Source organism: Cervus elaphus, chromosome 23 (genome assembly GCF_910594005.1).
Source record: "Cervus elaphus chromosome 23, mCerEla1.1, whole genome shotgun sequence".
NCBI lineage: Eukaryota > Metazoa > Chordata > Mammalia > Artiodactyla > Cervidae > Cervus > Cervus elaphus.
In genome coordinates this window covers 77,103,783-77,122,608 of record NC_057837.1, presented here as the reverse complement: position 1 = coordinate 77,122,608, position 18,826 = coordinate 77,103,783, and the positions used below count along the sequence as shown (strand labels likewise).

General features: G+C 44.8%; 1 protein-coding gene across 6 annotated transcripts in view; it reads right to left on the bottom strand.

The window, feature by feature from the left end:
* Positions 1-18,826, bottom strand: part of SLC9A8 (solute carrier family 9 member A8) — a 73,940-nt gene that overhangs the window by 41,447 nt on the left and 13,667 nt on the right. For all 6 annotated transcript variants that reach the window (XM_043882862.1, XM_043882860.1, XM_043882863.1 and 3 more), the window contains 2 exons: positions 8,574-8,632; positions 3,386-3,469 (listed from right to left, as the gene is read on the bottom strand). In XM_043882862.1, the coding sequence (XP_043738797.1) occupies positions 3,386-3,469; positions 8,574-8,632 (143 nt within the window). The remainder of the gene's footprint in view (positions 1-3,385; positions 3,470-8,573; positions 8,633-18,826) is intronic.

Genomic DNA, 18,826 nt, shown 5'->3' with positions numbered 1-18,826 from the left:
TTTTTCTTTGCAAAGAGCTGTTTTGTTTTTTTAAGAACAGATTACACTACCTCTTGGTCTGTTTGTGTGTGTTTAGTTGCTAAGTCATGTCCAACTCTGTGACCCCATGGACTGCAGCACCCCAGGCTTCCCTGTCCTTCACTATCTTCTGGAGTTTGCTCAAATTCATGCCCATTGAGTCAATGATGCCATCCAACCATCTCATCCTCTGTCGCCCCCTTCTCCTCTTGTCCTCAATCTTTCCCAGCATCAGGGTCTTTTCCTGGTGCTTTCCTGGTGGCTCAGACGGTAAAGAATCCATCTGAAAGGCAGGAGACCCAGGTTCGATCCCTGGGTCAGGAAGATCCTGGAAAAGGGAATGGGCACCCACTCCAGTATTCTTGCCTGGAGAATTCCATGGTCAGAGGAGCCTGGCAGGCTATGGTCCATGTGGACAGAGGAGCCTGGCACGTTACTGTCCATGCGGTCGCAAAAAGTCAGACATGACTGAGCGACCAACACTTTTGTCTGTTTACAGGGATCTAATTCTGTTGTAACTTATGTAGTTGGCTAATATTAATCTGAATATTGAAAATTTACCAAAATTCAATTTACCCCACTATAAGAACTTCCCTTTGCTACATAAGGCAAATTCATCTGCTTCTTTCCGACATAATTAATGTTCTATTCTTTATATGGCACTAATAATTCAAAGAACCAAATAGCTGCCTACCTAATGCATATCAATTGATGATAATCATATGGAAATTTTTAGTCCAAACTCAAACTTACACCAGCAAATACAGCAATATTAAAATAAAACAAAGTCAACTTCCTATTCTTCAGGGACAAGTGCCGGCAGTGGACAGAAGTCTCTAAATTCACACTTTCAACTCACATTAGTCCCTGTCACATAAACTGTCACATTTTCCGCTGGAAAGTCATCTTCAAAGAAGTTTTCTCTCAAGAAACTATTTTCCTCAAAGTTTGAAAAGTTTATTTCCCCCTCCTCTGAAAAAATTAGAAGATAAAAAACTTTACATGTGCTAATATAATAACCAGTGTCATGTTTTTAAGCAAAAAAATCATTTTTGGGAGTTCCAGTTCAGTGGTTAGGACTCAATGCTCTCACTGCCGAGGGCTCAGGTTCAATCCCTGGTCAGGAAACTAAAATCTCACGCCAAGCAGCACACCAAAAAGAAGATAATATGTACCCGACTTTCTTCAGTGCTGTCGTGAAGTATTTTCATAGTCCACTCTCAGTTCTTTCAAGATTTGTCCACAAAATTAAAGAGTAAAGGACACTGACCTTCAAATCCTTCTTGCTTGTTTTTCTAACAATTATTTGATGTCAGTTTTACAAGATATAGGATTTTTTTAAACACTAAATTTCTTGTTCTTTTTTCTTTGGATTAATACACAGTAAAATGGTAACTAAAAAACTCCGGACTAAACATCTTAATTTTGCTTTACTATTCAGGAGGAAAACTAAAGATTTAATTTGTATGTTTTTACTAAAACTCTCACGACAAATTTAATTCTCAAGTTTATTATGTTATTAATATTATTTACTTTTTATTTATTTATATTTGGAGTATAACTGCTTTACAATGTTATGTTAGTTTCTGCTGAACAAAGTGAATCAGCTGTATGTATAAATATATCCCCTATTAAATTCTTATTAATTATTGCCTAGAGGCTCTGATTCTTTTTGATTTCCTGGACTGAAGCTTGCCAGGCTCCTCTGTCTATAGGATTTCCCAGGCAAAAATACAGGACTGGGTTGCCATTTCCTTCTCCAAATAATAACTAGTCAGGTTATAACAGATAATACAAGAAGCACTACCAATTATTTAATGTGGTGAGTGGTGCTTTGCTTACATCTTTCCATCTAATGTAAATCTCAATGCAACCTAGGAGGTAGGGTTTGGGGATCTTTTTGGTCATTATTTTTAATTTCTACTCTACTCAAAAGGGGGCATCTCCCATGGCTCAGCAGCAAAGAATCCACTTACAATGCAGGAGCCACAGGTTTGACCCCTGGATCAGGAAGATCTCCCGGAGGAATCTCCAGGGTGGCAACCCACTCCAGTATTCTTGCCTGGAAAATCCCATGGACAGAGTAGCGTGGCGGGCTACAATCCACGGGTCACAGTCAGACAGGACTGAAGCGACTTAGCACGCAGGCACTACTCAAAAGGAACCCATAGGGGGCAGCGCACGACTAGACCTAGGTCTCTGGGTCCAAAATCAGGCTCTTTTCCCTTTCCACGGACAGGCCAAACCTTGAGTCCTTCCAACCCTCATATTGTTTTAAAATCACATTTACAAAATAACTGTTGTACTACTAGTATTTTAAGTTGAATCACCTTATTTCAAAACTTAAATACACGAATATTTAAAAAGAACTCACAGACAAAGAAAAGCCTAGGGTACACAAAATGAGAAGCTCCTGCTTTCTCCTGGAGGCAGAAAGCGTCCAGCCGGAAGCTGGAGGACAGAGACCAGAAATGTCAGAGCAAAGCAGAGAACCGGGCAGGGCCAGATACTGCGCTGCAGGGTCGGGAGCCAAGAATGGGCAGAGCAACTGTGGGAGTCAGTGAATGGGCCAGAAGGAGCTCGGAAGCCTGGGGGGAAGGCCGCGCTCTTGTCTGGAGAGGAGGAGCAGGGCCAGGGAGGGGATGGGAAGGTGGGAAGGAACAGGGTCCGGGGCTGAAGTCCGCTGGGAGTTGAGGCCCAGAGAAGGGCCTGAGGGCGGAGACTCTGAAGGGTGGGTGGGCCAAAGGAGGGAGAGAGGGAGAAACCAGCAGGCCTGGGGCACCCATCCTGTCATCGCAGGACACAGTCTGACTTTTTAGCATGGGTTAGTCTGACTCTAAGAGGAGTGAGTATAACATCCATGTGCCATTAAAATCACTTTGGGAGATTTTTCTGGTGGTCCAGTGGTACAGAAATACACCTTTCAATGCAGGGGATGTGGGTTTGATCCCTGCTCAGAGCCAAGAGGCCACATACCTCGGGGTAACTAAGCCTTTGTCCTGCAACTACTGAACGTCAACTAGAAAGAAGCCCGTGCACCGCCACGAAAGACCCACGTGCCTCAATGACAATCCCGCGTGCAGCAACTAAGTTCTGGCACAGCCAAATAAATACATATTTCTAAATTGGTCATCTCTAAGCAAAGCACCCCTCTAAGGAAAACACTAGAAAGCCACACCGCCTGAAACCATGAGAGCAGCCCACCGATCGTGTTTGCTCCTCTTTACAAGTCAGGCGCGAGGGTCCAGCTTCCACCTCATCCCCAGGCTGTTCACACAGAGCCACCGCCGCTGCACTAACGCCCCGCGCCCTTAAGGACACACAGGAGCCCCCAGACCACAAGCACTACTGCGTGCCCGAGTCTTACCTTGTGCAACGAGTATCCTGACTCAAATATGATAGGTGGGAGCAAGAGGAGGAAAAACATATTTGGACGAAACATTTCTTCCTCCTGCAAACATAAAAGGTGTATTTTCAGAATAAATATATCAGTGAAGAGCCAAAGTCATTCTTCTCTCGGAACTTGGCCCAGTGGAAACATACAATGTTTAAATCACTCCCTGATGATAAAACCAAACAAAAGCAGTGACAAAACAAACAAACAAACATACAAAGGCCTCAAAGAAAACCCGCATTTAAAAATGTAGAACAAACTACTTTAAAGGTGACCAGAAAAATAAGCAGCAGAATGAGCTGCTTCCAATGTACAGCAGTAGGCTCTTCATCCTACTAAGGAAAGTAAATTAACTTTAATATAGAAAACATTTCAATTCAAAGAGAACACTTTCAAAAACAAGTCCACAAATTGGAATTCCTCCAGGGAAGAGGTAACGGTAAGCCCTAAAACAATCCACTTAGAGGGAGGGTAAACCCCACTCATGTTTAAAATAGCTCTGCCTTTTCTCTGCCTATCAGAGACAACTATGCCATTTTCCTAAATCTGACTGTGATGAAACAGTTCTCACCTGATGCCCCTGCAACTTGGGACGTGGCTATAAAGTGAGCCCCTTGCCAGCTTTCAGATTCAAACATTAAGTACCATTATGAAATATATTTTTAGAATATGAATATCTTCAGGGACAAAGTTACCCTAACTTTGGGGGGATGAAATAATAATTTCATCTTCTATATTAATACAGCTCTCTTCTTACAAACCTACAGAAGGAAGGAAGGAAGGGATGAAGGAAGGAAGGGACAATGGAAGGAAGGAAGCTCTAACTGTGGTGGATTGGAGGGAAAATACATACTGGTTCTCAAACCCAAATGAGGACAAGTAATACAGTCTACTTAAAACTGAAAAATCAGGACCTTTTCAAAAGAAAATTCCCAAGCCACAATCTTGACAGTTTGATTTCTTGTCAAAATCCCTAGTCAAAAGAATGATAAATGTATCCTTACAAATGTATGGCTGTTACCAGAAGGACTTAAAATGACATTCGAAAAAGGCTCAAAATAGAAGCAAATGATGATTTCAGAAAATGCCTTATTAAGTCTTAAAATAACAGCCTGTATAACAAGCTCATGACTCAGACTGGGGCCATGTGAAAAGAAATGGGCCGACCTCTGTGATTTGTGGAGCACCCTACCCACAGGCTCTGTGTGGTAGGACCGGCAGAGACTCTCAGTTTCAGAAACTAAACTTCCCCTGGGAGAAAGGAGAGCCCACCCGCAGCGGGTTCACAGCATCCTCTATCCCTAGTTTGTGTCCACCGGGAACCTCAGAATACGACCTGATTGGAAAATAGGGTCTTTGCAGATGAAATGAAGGGCAGAACCCAGTTGCGATCTTGCTGGGTTAGGTGGGCCCTGAACCCAATGAGAGTGTCCTTAAAAGAGACAGAGAATGATTCATAGACACAGAGATGAAGGCACGTGAAGGCAGACTGAGGCAGAGAGAGGAGTTATGCTGCCACAGCCAAGGCAGGCCCGGGACCACCAGGAGCTAGAGGAGGTAATGAACGATTCTCCCCGAGGGCCTGGATTCCCTCCCTGAGGAGGCGTGGCCCTGCCAACACCCTGACTGCAGACTTCTGGGCCTCCAGAACTATGCCTGCACCACCTCTGCTGTTTCAAGCCACTCGGTCTGTGCTGATCTGTTACAGAAGCCCTGGGAGACACACACGCCACCTGACGGTGACTGTGTCACAGAGAGACCCCAGGTTCCTTTGGCAACATCTCCCCTCAAGGGGCCTGAGGCGGCACGTGAGCAACGTGTGTCAAATACCACCGACCCCACAGGCTGAGAAAGTCAGCCGGTTCTGACTCTCTTTCTCAATCCCAGTTAGTCGGACGCATCCATCTGGGGCCACCCGGCTAAGCCTGTCTCCACCGTGCCGATCCGTCTTCTTGACCAAGAGGGCAGGCTTGGCCTCAGAGGCTTCAGCAAGCAAATGTACCACTCTGTTTTCATATTTATTTATAAAAACAATATTGGCTCCCCACTTCAAACAGTATTATAAAGTCTCCTTATTTAAAATAAACGTTCACCAAGGTTCATAGCAGCATCATTCAATGACAGTCAGAAGGGGGAAACAACGCCAGGGCCCGGCAGCAGATGAACGGGTGAACGGAAGTGTGGGCTGTGCCCACCACGGAATGTTATCCAGCCATAAAAGGACAGAAGTGATCCTACAGGTTACAATGTGGATGAACTCTAAAAACATCACGGTAAGGAAAAGCAGCTAGATGCAAGAGGACAAATATTTGCATGATTCCACTCATTCGAGGTACTAGAATAGTTAAGTTCATAAACATAGAAAGTAGAATAGGGGCCACTAAAAAACCAGAAAATGTTAAAAAAACAAAACAAAACACAGAAAGTGGAATACAAAGCAGGTAAAGAGGAATGGGGAATTGTTTAATGGGTAGGGTTTCTGATTGGGGTGATGAAAAATGTTCTGGAGATAGTGGTGATGACTAAATAACACTTGAATGTATTTAATGCCATTAAACTGTAAGCTTAAAAACGGCTCAAATGGTAAATTTTATGTTCTCATTTTATCACAATAAAAGCTTTTAAAAAACTGTTGTAAAAATGCACATACCTAAACAAGCAGGCTGACTTAAAGAAATATATTAAGCCTATGACAACACAGGCAGAAGGCTGCCCAGCGGGAAAGTTTGGAAACAGAACAACAGGGGAAGAAAACACCACTCCAGCACCGCTTTTCTCTCCTCCCCCTGCTCCCCGCAGCACCAGGTTTCCAAACAGGCCCTGCTTCCTGTTGGCTTTCCACAAACACCAGCTCCTCTGGAGAGCCGGCCCTACTGTCTTAGCCTAAAAACCTCACCCTTTTCTGAGGTCAAGCACTGGCTGCCTGAAAGGCTCCTCAAAGCATTTCATTGCATTCACCACTCAAATGTGGTTCACGTGTCTATACTACTAAACATGTTATTATTCTTTAACTTGAAAACCAACACACGCTGAAAAATATATTTAATAACTCTGAAGCATAGAAAATTAAAGGATAACTCTTTTCCCAGTCCTGCTCAGAGCAGGGCTCACCCATTCACAGGCTTCCCTGGGGTACCCCGCAGACCCCAGGAAGCAGCTGCACTCAGCGATCCCTGCTGGGGGGAGCGTGGGCCCAGGGCTGAGAGAGCGTCCGCTTCTTCCAGAGACGCCAGAAGTTCACATTTTTACATGAAATTTCTAGAATTTTATATAGATTAATAATATTTAAAAGAAAACTAATGATTTTTAAACTGGTTTTAAATTGATTCCAATTTCGATCAACTGATTTTAAATCAACAAAGTGTGTCGGGGGCAGTACTTACACATCAGGCTCTATCCAAGGTAAGAGTGGAGAAAGGGTGTACGGTCTGTGCTCCCTGCCCGAGAATGTGCCACTGTGAGGTTAAATTGAACCAGCTGCAGGAATGCCAAGCTTTATATACAACGCGCTCCAGTGGGGCCTGCCCAGTCCCTTCCCAGGCGGAGGGGAGTTCTAGAAATATGCCGAGCTCAATACACATACTGAGAATTCATTTAACACATACAATACGTCCTGAATACTATTATTATTTTATAAATGTAGACTTTCTTTTTTTTATTGGCGTATAGTTGATGTACAACATTGTATTTGATTCTGATGTAAACTGACTCAGTTTTACATATATATATTCTTTTTCATATTTTTTCATTATAGATTATTATAAGATACTGACTATTATTTATAACAGTTTCAAATTGCACTTTACCTCAGACTATGAGGCTCGTTTTGCAAATTTTATATTCTACAGCTCCACAAGTAAATTAACCTTCACACCTAGGAGCTGCCTCAAAGTAGGGGGGGCTCAAATGTGAATTTTTACCATACAATTCTTTTAATATTTTGAAATGGACCATATTTCCCTTCACAAAATCAGTTTTGCTAAGCTCCCTACTCAAGTTTCAACCAGTCTGTGGACCACAGACGATGGTCACACTCTAATGACCCCTGAGGGAACGGAAGGGTAGATCATCCACAGAGTGAGGACAGCGTGGTGTGGTGGGGAAAACACAGAACGCATGGGCCCAGAGGGCCTGGGCACGAGCGCCAACTCAACTGCTCTCCAGCTCTGTGATGCGGGCCGTGTCCCAGCCCCGCGAGGTCACTTGCATCATCTGTGAAAATGGAGCTAACGTGAGGCCCATCTAACTCCATGGCTGTCATGAGGATGACAGAAGCTAGTGTATGACGCATGCTCTAAGGCCTATAGTGCTGGGTAGGTAAGTCTTATTAGCTGCAGCTGTTAGAACAGAATTAGGAGAAATAAACACTGTTTAACATTTAATGCTTGGAGAAGGCAATGGCACCCACTCCAGTGCTCTTGCCTGGAAAATCCCATGGATGGAGGAGCCTGGTAGGCTGCGGTCCATGGGGTCGCTAAGAGTCGGACACGACTGAGCGGCTTCACTTTCACTTTTCACTTTCATGCATTGGAGAGGAAATGGCAGCCCACTCCAGTGTTCTTGCCTGGAGAATCCCAGGGATGGGGGAGCCTGGTGGGCTGCCGTCTATGGGGTTGTACACAGTCGGACACGACTGAAGCGACTCAGCAGCAGCAGCAGCAGAGGTCTGTATACAGCAAGGGCTTCGCTGGTGGCTCAGGCGGTAAAGAATCTGCCTGCCAAGCAGGAGACCTGGGTTTGACCCCTGGGTTGGGAAGATCCTCTGGAGAAGGGAATGGTCACCCATTCCAGTATTCTTGCCTGGAGAATTCCATGGGCAGAGGAGCCTTGCGGGCTACAGTCCATGGGGTCACAAACAGTCAGACATGACTGAGAGACTAGCATACAGCAAGGTCATCTAAGATTGTAAAAATGCACACAAATACCAAAACATGGCATTGAATGCTTCTTAACTCAAAACTATGAGATTTATGCTTTTTCAGAAAACTCAGATGAAAAGATATCAACCCTAATCTACTAAAATGTTAAAAAATCAATGGGACAATATAAACTTCACAGTCAAGTAATGATAAGAAGGCCACCATAACCATCACTGTCACTAAAACTAAGAACCAATCAAAATTGTACTTATGTTAAAAAAAGAACAGTTGGGTAAACCTACCTTCCAATTTGCCAGTTTTTTAAACTCTATAATTTTTATAACGGCTCCCATGAGAATACCTAGAAGAGAAAATGTACAGATTAACAAAAAATTTAAGACATAAGAAAGATTCCTTGAGTTTATTTTTCTAAAGAAATTGACTACTATTACGTCTGAGTGGCTTTTATGAATTTCTGCAAGTTTTGTGTCTGAAAACATAAGAATGGAAATTAGCATGGAGTTTTACGAATCATATGAGTTTCCCACCTGCATCTCAGGCAAACCTCCTATAAGGAAGTCTACAAAAATCTGGGGGTGGGGAGGAGGGGGTGGAGAGGGGCAAAAAAAGCTTCACAAAACAAGACCAGAGGCTAGTTTGCCTGGCATGGAAGACTTAGCACTGCCCATTTTTGCTTTACCCACTCATTTTCGATGTAAAATGGCAGAAAGCTAGATTTGCCCTGTTACTGCTCATTCCTACCGTCTTCACAAAGGAATGAAAGATCACGTTCTCAGGCTCAGATGGCAGCACCACGAAGAGTGTTTAGTTAGAGATAAAGTCCTGATGCTGAAAATAACCTAAAGGAAAGGTTCTGTGAAATTCCCGGAACAAAACAGGCCATCTAAACTCAGGCATGTTTCCACAAAGCTGACAGGCTCATTGCTCTCTCATAAAGAACCTACCAAAAATAATTCTCGAAGAAGCATCACAGGTATAATTTATGACTGCTCTGAGATTCCTCACTAGATAAATGACTCTTGACCCCGTGGGCGCTTTGGAATCAGCAGGGGAAATTTTTATAAGATGAAGACATCTGAGCAGAATTTGGGACCTGCAAAACCACCACCTCTGGTACAGGGGATACAAAGCAAGGCTGAAGACCACCGTCACAGACACGTAAAGATAAAGTCTTCCCTGGTGGTCCAGTGGTTAGGACTCCGCGCTTCCAATGCAGGGGGTGCAAGGTGGATCCCTGGGCAGAGAACTAAGATCCCACATGCCTTGTGGCCAAAATATAAATAAAAAAGACTTTTTTTTTTTCCCCCAGAGGAAGAAGTTTTTCTCCATCAACAACAGAAAGCTGAAGAAACGTACCTTATTGGGTGGGGGTGAGGAGAAAATACGAGAACATAGAATTTTATTAGGAAAAGAAGCTGCACAAATGGTAACTGTCATGGGGAAGGAGGGGTTTGCGGTGAAGAGAGGAAATGAGTTCATTTTAACTTTATAAATCTCTGTACTATTTGTACATTGTTATATATTAGTAGAACAACAATAAAACTTTTGATCAAGTGGAATCAGATAAAATCTGATAGATTTGGGCTATAAAGGGAATAATGATCAATGATATTTTCAGAACAGTAATCATACATTCCTATGGGCTTCCCTGGTGGCTCAGACGGGAAAGAATCTGCCTGTAATGCAGGAGACCTGGGTTCAGTCCCTGGGTCAGGAAGATCCCCTGGAGGAGGGAATGGCAACCCACTCCAGTATTCTTGCCTGGAGAATACTGGACAGAGGAGTCTGGCGGCTACAGTCCACGGGGTCACAAAGAGTTGCAAACGACTGAGCAACTAACACTTCCACTTCCAACCAGACACTCACTTGCTACGTGGTATGAAAGCACTTATTCTAACCTTTCTCAAAGTTCCCCAGTTGCTTCCTTTTTCTCATCTTTTTAAATTGTGTATATATTTTAAGGAGCTTTCATACTAATTTTTTAAATTAACCAAATAGTTTATGAATCCTTTGTAAAATGTTATAAACAAGAAAAAAGTCTCTTGATGAAATCCCACCCCCTGTAGCTCTCTGTCTCCCATTCTAAGGTAACCAATTGTCTTGGTAAGTCTGGGGACTATTTCCGCAGACCCTTTCTCCACCCTCTTACATATTTATATTAGCCACACAGTTCTAGAGTGTGTGTATATGTACATACAAGGTGCAGCTGTGAGCATTTATATAAAAGGTGCTGTATCTTTCTGTTATTTGCTACTTTGCCAAGTGTTAAGATCAGGGGTTACTACACACAGATCTGCCTCATTCCTTTTTAACAGCTCTACAGCGTAGCATAAACATGCCAGAGGCTGAACAGACACTTCTCCAGAGAAGGTCCACAAACGGCCAACAAGCACAAGGAAAGACGCTTCACACTGTTAGTCATTAGGGAGACGCAAATGAAAACCACAACGAGACATCAGTTCATACTGATTAGGATGACTATCATTTTTTTAAAAATGGAAAAATAACAAGTGTTGGCAAGGATGTAGAGAAACTGGAACACTTAATATTGATATATCGATGGTGGGCATGTAAAAATGGCACAATTGCTATAGAAAAGTTTGGCAATTCCTCAAATAGTCAAAGTTACCATATGACCCAGCAATTCCACCCAAGAGAACAGGAAACTTGGATGTTCATAACAGCATTATTAGCCCAAAGGGGGAAACAACCCACATGTCCACCAACTGATGAGTGGATACACAAGATGTGGTATATCCACACAATGGAAGGTTATCTGGCAGTACAGAGGAATAAACTACTGATACATGCTGCAATGTGGGTGAATCTTGAAAACATGCTAAGTAAAAGAAGCCAGACACAAAAGACATCTTTTATGATCCATTTATATGAAATATTCAGAACAGGCAAATCTATAGAGACAGAAATTTTTCCTGGACAGTATTAAGGATGACAGCTAAAGGGTATGGGATTTCTTTTGGGGATGAAGAAATGTTCTAAAATTGCTGTAATGGTTGCACAACTCTGTGAATATATTATGCTAAAGCCCTGAACTTTTACAGGCTTTAAAGGTTACGTTTAAATACAGGTTACATTTAAGATGAGTAACTTGTATGGTATGTGAATTATATTTCATAAAATGGTTACCCCATCCCCACCCCCCAAAAGCCAGATTCTAATAACTGTAATTCCCACGGTTCCGATTCATACGAAATGTCTAGAACAGACAAATCTAGAGATAGGAGGTAGGTTAGCGGTTGCCAGGGGACAAGGGAAGGGGAAAATGAGGAGTGACTGCTAATGTGTAGGGAGTGTTTTTTTTTAAATAAATGTATTTATTTTTGGCTGTGTTGGGTCTTCGTTGCTGTGTGGGCTTTTTCTCTAGTCAAGGTGCAAGGGCCTCTCATTGCAGTGGCTTCTCTTACTGTGGAGCAGGGGCTCAGCTGTTGCGTCTCCCGAGCTCCAGAGCCCAGGCTCGATAGCTGTGGTGCATGGGCTTAGCTGCTCTGGGGCATATGGGATCTTTTCAGATCAGGGATCGAATCTGTGTCTCCTGCACTGGCAGGCAGATTCTTCACCACCGAGCCACCAGGGAAACCCCAGAGAGTATCTTTTTGAGGGGATAAAAATGTTCTGGAATTAAGGGAGATAGAAGTGAGGTTGCACAACTCTGTGGGTATACCTAAAAGCACTGAACTGTACACTTTAAAATTTATGGTATGTAAATTCTACTTTAAATTTTTTTAATTTTATGGAAGTAGAGTTGATATACAACGTCATGTTATTTTCAGGTGTATAGCATGTGATTCAGTTATACACATATATATTGTTTTTCAGATTCTTTTCCCTTACAGGTTATTACAAAATACTGAGTATAGTTTCCTAGGCTATATGGCAGGTCCTTGTTGGCTAGTCACTGTATTTATAGTAGTGTGTGTTAATCCCAACCTTTCTAATTTATCCCGCCCCCTCCCCCTGTATTTTTTGAAAGTCACTACTTTTTTTAACATTCCTCCCACGATGGCTATCTCCAGCTGTTTACCATTAACAGCTGCAGTGAGCATGCATGTACATGCCTCTCTTTGAGGATTTATTTCCCTAGGGCAGAACCAGAGACGATGAATGGCATGAGCATTTTTATCCCTGAAACTGCTGCCAAACTGTCCTCCAAAATGGTTATGCCGATTTACACCCCTGCACCAAAGCATTGTCACCAACCCTGGAAAATCATCAGCCTCTTCTGCCAATATGACGGGCAAGAAACTGTACTTTTAAGGTTTCAGTTTGCATTTACAGCACATCCTGCACTCAGTAATCGTTCCCGATTACGAAGGAAACTGACCCTTTTTCCATGATTTCAGATTCATTTTCAAAGCTAGTGTTTTTTTTGTTGCTGTTATTAAAACCTCAACTTTCTTTTTCCCTTGTAAATGTATACCAAACTTTAATACTTACAATAAAAGCTTTTATAATTACACATGAAGCAATCATATCTGAGAGTCAGTGATTATTCTGTTGCCTAAGCTTGTTTCTGTATTACTATTTATGAGGCACTGGAAGCTTTGTAAAATACAGTATGATGTTATTATTACTACTAATACTATGACATGAGTAGTCCTTTTGAAGAGTCCTAGGACTTAACTATGGTGCAGCATCAAATTGGCCAACTCCTCCTTTACCTTTTGAGATTGAGGTTCAAAGTTAGGTCAAATCAACCTAGTATACCAAAGAAATTAATTTATACCACACAACCAGACACCCTAGAAATAACACCCTAGCTGCAATTTTGTACATCCCTATCAGTAAAAAGAATTTGAGCATGTACCTCCAAGTTACAAATTTTTATATTATTATTACTAAAACAGTGCTACTTCATCACTGTATTTTAAAATAACACAAGGAATTCCATGGCAGTCCAGTGGTTAGGAGTCTGCGCTCTCACTGCCGAGGGCCCAGGTTCAGTCCCTGGTCAGGTCAGGACTCACAAGCTGTACAGTGCAGCCAAAAATTAATAAATAACACCAAAAATAGAGACTATGAAGGAGATTCAAATTAAATAGAAATGTAAATTCTAATATCTTCTTTTGCCCCAATGACTCTTCATATATACACCTGATTATGGATACCACTGGATTAATTCAAAGGATCAGGAGCAAGTCATAATTATTTGTTGAGCCCCTTCTCCCAGGATTTGTTGCTTTATTCTTTTAAAAAAAAAAAAATTGTTTGGCTGCACCAGGCCTCAGTTGCAGCACGCGGGACCTTCGATCTTGGCTGTGGCATGCAGGGTCTAGTTCCCTGGCCAGGGATCAAACCCAGGCCCCTGCACAGTGAGTGTGGAGTCTTAGCCACTGGACCACCATAGAAGTCTCCACTTTAAGTTATTCTTAATCCTCAAGAGAATGCTTCAGGTAGGAAGGCTCAGAGAGTTTACCCAGCTTTCTGACAGCTCAGGGCCAGCAAGTGACAGTGGACTGCAGGCTCCCGGGTGCATTCTACCACCTCTCGAGGCTGAGACACACGTAGACTGCACCACGGCAGCCCACCTGCCCTGCTGCTACGGATAAACATCCCTCCCTCTCTCTCCCAGGGTGCACTGCTGGTCTACCATCATCACTGTAAACCACAAGTGTTCTTGAATATAAGCATTATCAGAAAATGCTTAAAATATATTAAGTGTAACAATCAGGTTACAAAACAGGATGTAGAACAGGATCCTAGTTCCCTTAAAAAAGTAGAAATATATATGTATACATATATATGCACACACACATGTATTTATTATTTGCATTGTGTTAAAAAGAAACACACATATATTGCAGTGTTAGGCACTGTCCTACAGTATACAATGCTTATTACTTAAGCTCATTCTCACCACTATCCTACAAGGTAATAGACCATAATAATATAAATGATAATAATATTAATAACAGCAGTTAATAGTTACTGACTACTTCACACGTAGGCATTACACTGATTTCTATGCCTCGCCCTGTTTAACATCGCCAGTCCTATGATATAAAGGCGCTGTCACCAGCATTTTACAGAAAAGGAAACCAAAGGCCAAGGACCGGCATCACCCAGCTAGTAAAGAGCAGGTCTAGAATTGTTTTAAAATTTGAAAGCTCCAAACGAGTCTGCAGTGAAAACTTAAGTTTCCGTCCCACCCTGTTTTCTTTTCTCCTTCTTGGAGGCCACCAATGTTACCAGTTTCTTGGTTATACTATACATTTCTGCTGAGAGGTTCAGTACATTTAAAATTATATACATGCAGGGGGCTTCCCTAGTTGCTCAGTGGTAAAAAAAAAAAAAAAATCCACCTGCCAATGCAGGAGGCACGGGTTCGATCCCTGATCCGGGAAGACCCCACGTGCACGGAGCAACTGAGCCTGAGCTCTGCGTCCGGAGAGGCAACGACCGGGCCCACATGCTGCAACTACTGAGGCCCGCGTGCCCTGGAGCCCGTGTTCCGAAACAAGAGGCCGCTGCAGTGAGCAGCCCGAGCACCGCAACTAGAGAACAGCGCCCCCGCTCGACACAACGAGAGAAAAGCCGGGGCAGCAACGGAGACCCAGCACGGCCAAACAAACAAAATTTAAAAATCAAATCACATCATATACGTGCACAGGCATGCACATACAACATAAACCTCAAGTTAAATGGTAGTACGGTATCAGCTTTTCTAACTTACCACCACCTCTTAGAGACTATTCCATATCAACACATAGAGAGCTTCCCTGCGCTTTTTGTTTCTCAGCGGCTACAGTGTATTCCACCGCGCCACCCAGGGGTCTGCCCTCGGCGTGGACGCGCAGGGGTCTTCTGGGCTTTGCGCTCACTGCCGTTCCCATCTGAGCAATCACGTCATTTCACATGTGTAAAGGGCACCCGCAGGCAAACCCCTGAGGAAGGGGGTGCTGGGTCAGAAGGCCAGGCATCTTAAATGTCGTGAAGAGCTTACCAGCTGGTAAACCCGTAGGGCCGGCCCAGTCCCCGGCACGGGGCCCAGCTGTGTGGCTGCTAAGGGCTCGCAGCCATCCCCTTCTCCAGACAGGTGCCCTGAGCTGCTGCGAGGCAGCTCATCTGGGAAGTTGTGCCCGCCGCACGCCCGCTCACAGCCACTGACCACCTGACGGGGCACAGAAGTCCCGCCCCTCTGCTTGAAGGAGAGACAGAGGCTGCTGGGCCAGGCCAGGCGAGGGCTACCCTGCGGCCACACCCACCGTCTGCGCGCTCCCTCCCATCCTGGTTGACTCCCTCCTTACAGACTTACTCCTAAAGAGCACCCCGCAATACATGACCTGTCCCAAGCCCTGTCTCAGGTTCTGCGTTTAGGAAGCCACTTGGGACCACCAGTTCTAGGAGTGGAGAGGTCGCGGGAGGCACACTCGAGGGACGGGGTTCTGGAGTTGGACCCCTCCACAGCTGCCCAGCAAAGGACCCCAACACTGGAGGTAAAACACTGCTCATCCCTCACCGAGCGTAGCAGGGCCATTGCTGAGACTTTCATTGCGGTGGACTGGGTCATGACTGCTGGAGGAGGCAGGGGCTCATGTAACATTTCTTGTGTTAAATAGGTTATGGCTGAAATAATAACTGTAAGAAAAGGAGTGGGACTTCCCTGGTGGTCCAGTGGTTACGACGCCACAGGTTCAATGCAGGAGGCACAGGTTTCATCTCTGGACAGGGATCTGAGATCCCACACGCTTCAGAGCAGCCAAAAAACAAACATAAAAAGAACAGAGGAATTGCGGTTGTTGCTGAGTGCCACTGATGCTCTGAAAAGAGAACACGAAAGGCTGAAACAATCACCAAACTCAAGCAAAGGGTGAGAGTCAGAGGGCCTCCTGGGCAGCACTCAAATCGGCCCTCATCTTCTACAGTCGGACGGTCTCCAGAGCAGAAGACCAGGCAAGTCTGAACCGCAAGAGTGGCAGACCTTCAGAGAAAGGTGAACTCAGGAAGACAAACCTCCCACACCTTCTTGTAGCAGGGCTCCGATAAGGGAGAAGTGGGACTCAGACAGGTGGGATGGGGAGCCTGGAGATGCACACAAGTACCTTTAACCTGCAGGCTCCCTTGGACCTTCCAGAACCTTCCAGAAGAGGCCCCACCACCCTGCTGGAATACAGAGTTCCCAGGCTACTTAGGTTAACTCCTGCTGCCTGTCATAATATACCCCATGGACACAGACCATTCAGGTGTTCAGGACAACACACTGGTCCACTACTGACCTCATGCTAATCTGATAAGCACAATGTGGCAAAGGAGATGTCTTGGTAAGACACAAGGGCTTCAGAGGATGGAGAGTTTGGGGGGCCTGCCCATCTGGGAAGTTGTCGGGGGTCAGGTGGTCTGGAGCACGCCAAGACACTGTCTCCAAGGACAGGACAAGGTCAGTAACTTCTACTCCAATAAAGAAGCACAGTGTTTGGGAGGCCTCCCCCAGGTTTTGAAGGCAATACACCCCACACATGAGAAAACTACTTCCACCCATTCACTGCTGTTTAAGAGGCTGCTGGTTTTGAGTGAGGACCAGAAGAACCACCGGCTGCAGCTCAAGCAGTTCTGCTGCTTCCACCATACCATTTGGCTGACTCCAAGGAACCGGAAGTATCTGCTAGAAAGGGGGGCCAGGAAGCCCCCAGAGGAGGGTCTCTCAGCATAGATCCCTGGGGTTCTGGAGCAAAGTCATGCCACATGCAGAAGAGAACCATACACCCCTCTGAAAACCCCCAAGGGGAAAGAACCCCAACAGCTCCTGGCAAGCTCTCGGGCCGTGGCAGAGACAGAGCCCCCGAGTATGGGGCATCAAGTGCCCAGGCAGCCAGAACTGTCCTTCATAAGCTGGACTGCCACATCTACCGAGTTAGGAGGCCAGACAGGCCCAGGAACCATCCATTCTAAGAGGGCATTAAAGATCAGACTCGTGTGGGTCCACGAGGCACATACTGCAAAACCACACGTCAAACCAAGATACTTGCTCTATGACAAAGGAGGTGCAGAAGTGGGTTGTGACCACGGACATCACACAGTCCTATCCAGAAGCTACCAGCTAGAGTGTGGTAAGTGGCCTCTTAAAGACGAAACTGAGGCACCAGCTTGGAGATGACATGGGTGAGGAACGGAGCACTCCTCTAAGATGCAATGTACTTCTTAAACCACTACGGGGGGTTACATACCCAAGAGGCAAGCGTGGGTACAGCACAGAACGGGAGCACCACCCAACACCACTCTCAGGGACTCACTCACGAGTGGAGATTCCTACTTGGAGGATTCTACTTCACTTAGCCTGAAAGTTTAGGCTCGGTGTGTTGAAAGGACCTGGCTCCCAGAAGGGGACGTGGCCACCAGGGCTCACACAGGAAGAGTTAGCAGCAGAAGCTGCCCCACCACTTTGGGCTCTGTGTGCCAACAGACCAGCCGGCCTGGAAACCCTCCCACCCTGGCAGCGATGACTGAGGCTGATCGCCATGAGACAGGTCTGGCCACCACAAAAATGGGTGGAAAGGAATACAATTACTGAGGCAATATGTTTTTAATCACAAATGATATTTTAAAAATACCGTTAGCACATTTTGTCAGCTATAATCATAGAATCACTTATCTTATAATAAGGCTGATTTTGAAATTCCTGTCCTTGATGCTGCCACCTATACTAACATAGACACTCCAAAGATAGTATTCTGAAAGACAGAAGACTTGCCAGGAAGAGGAGAATCGTGTCCTCAGGGCCGTCTCTGTTTTCTGGGGAAGTGCTGTTTATACAGTTTTTGTTTGTTTTGGGCTGTGCTGGGTCTTTGTTGCCACGCCCAGGTTTGCTTTCTCTAGTTGTAACAAGCGGGGGCTACTCTCTAGTTGCGGCGTGCAGGCTTCGCGCTGCGGTAGCCTCTCCTGTTGCTCGGGCTTGAGGGCACGCGGGCCTCCGGAGTTGTGGCTCCTGGGCTCTAGGGCACAGGCTCAGAATCTGGGGCACACGGGCTTAGCTGCCTCTGGGGGCTCGTCCCAGACCAGGGATGGAACCCATGTCTCCTGCACGGGCAGGTGGATTCTTTAGCACTGAGCCACCAGGGAAGCCCTGTACACACACATATTTAAAGGCAGCCTTCTTTTTCAGTGGAATGTTCTTTCTTTCTAACCCACTGAGAGCATGTATGTGATGAAAGAGGAAATGTCTAGAAGTCAGCCCAGAAAAGCAAGTTTCAGAATGCAATCCTTTAGCAACCTTTCTCTTCTAAATTTGAGACTACTTCACTGTTCTGTCATATCTGAAAGATTCAAGTGTAAAATGTAACTTTTTTTTTTTTTTTTTAAATGTAACTTTAAGATGGAAAAAATGCTGAACCAAGAGAAGATGGTCAGAAAACTAGGAGGGTCAGAGCAAGAGTCCAGGCAAAAGGGCAAGTATTATACTGCGCTAATGGCAGTGAAAGAGCAACAAGACGTTCCAAGAATAAACTGTCACCTCTGATCCATGTTTCCAGAAACAGAGGCTCAGAGTCTGTGCTACCATCCTGCTTGGAATGCAACAGCC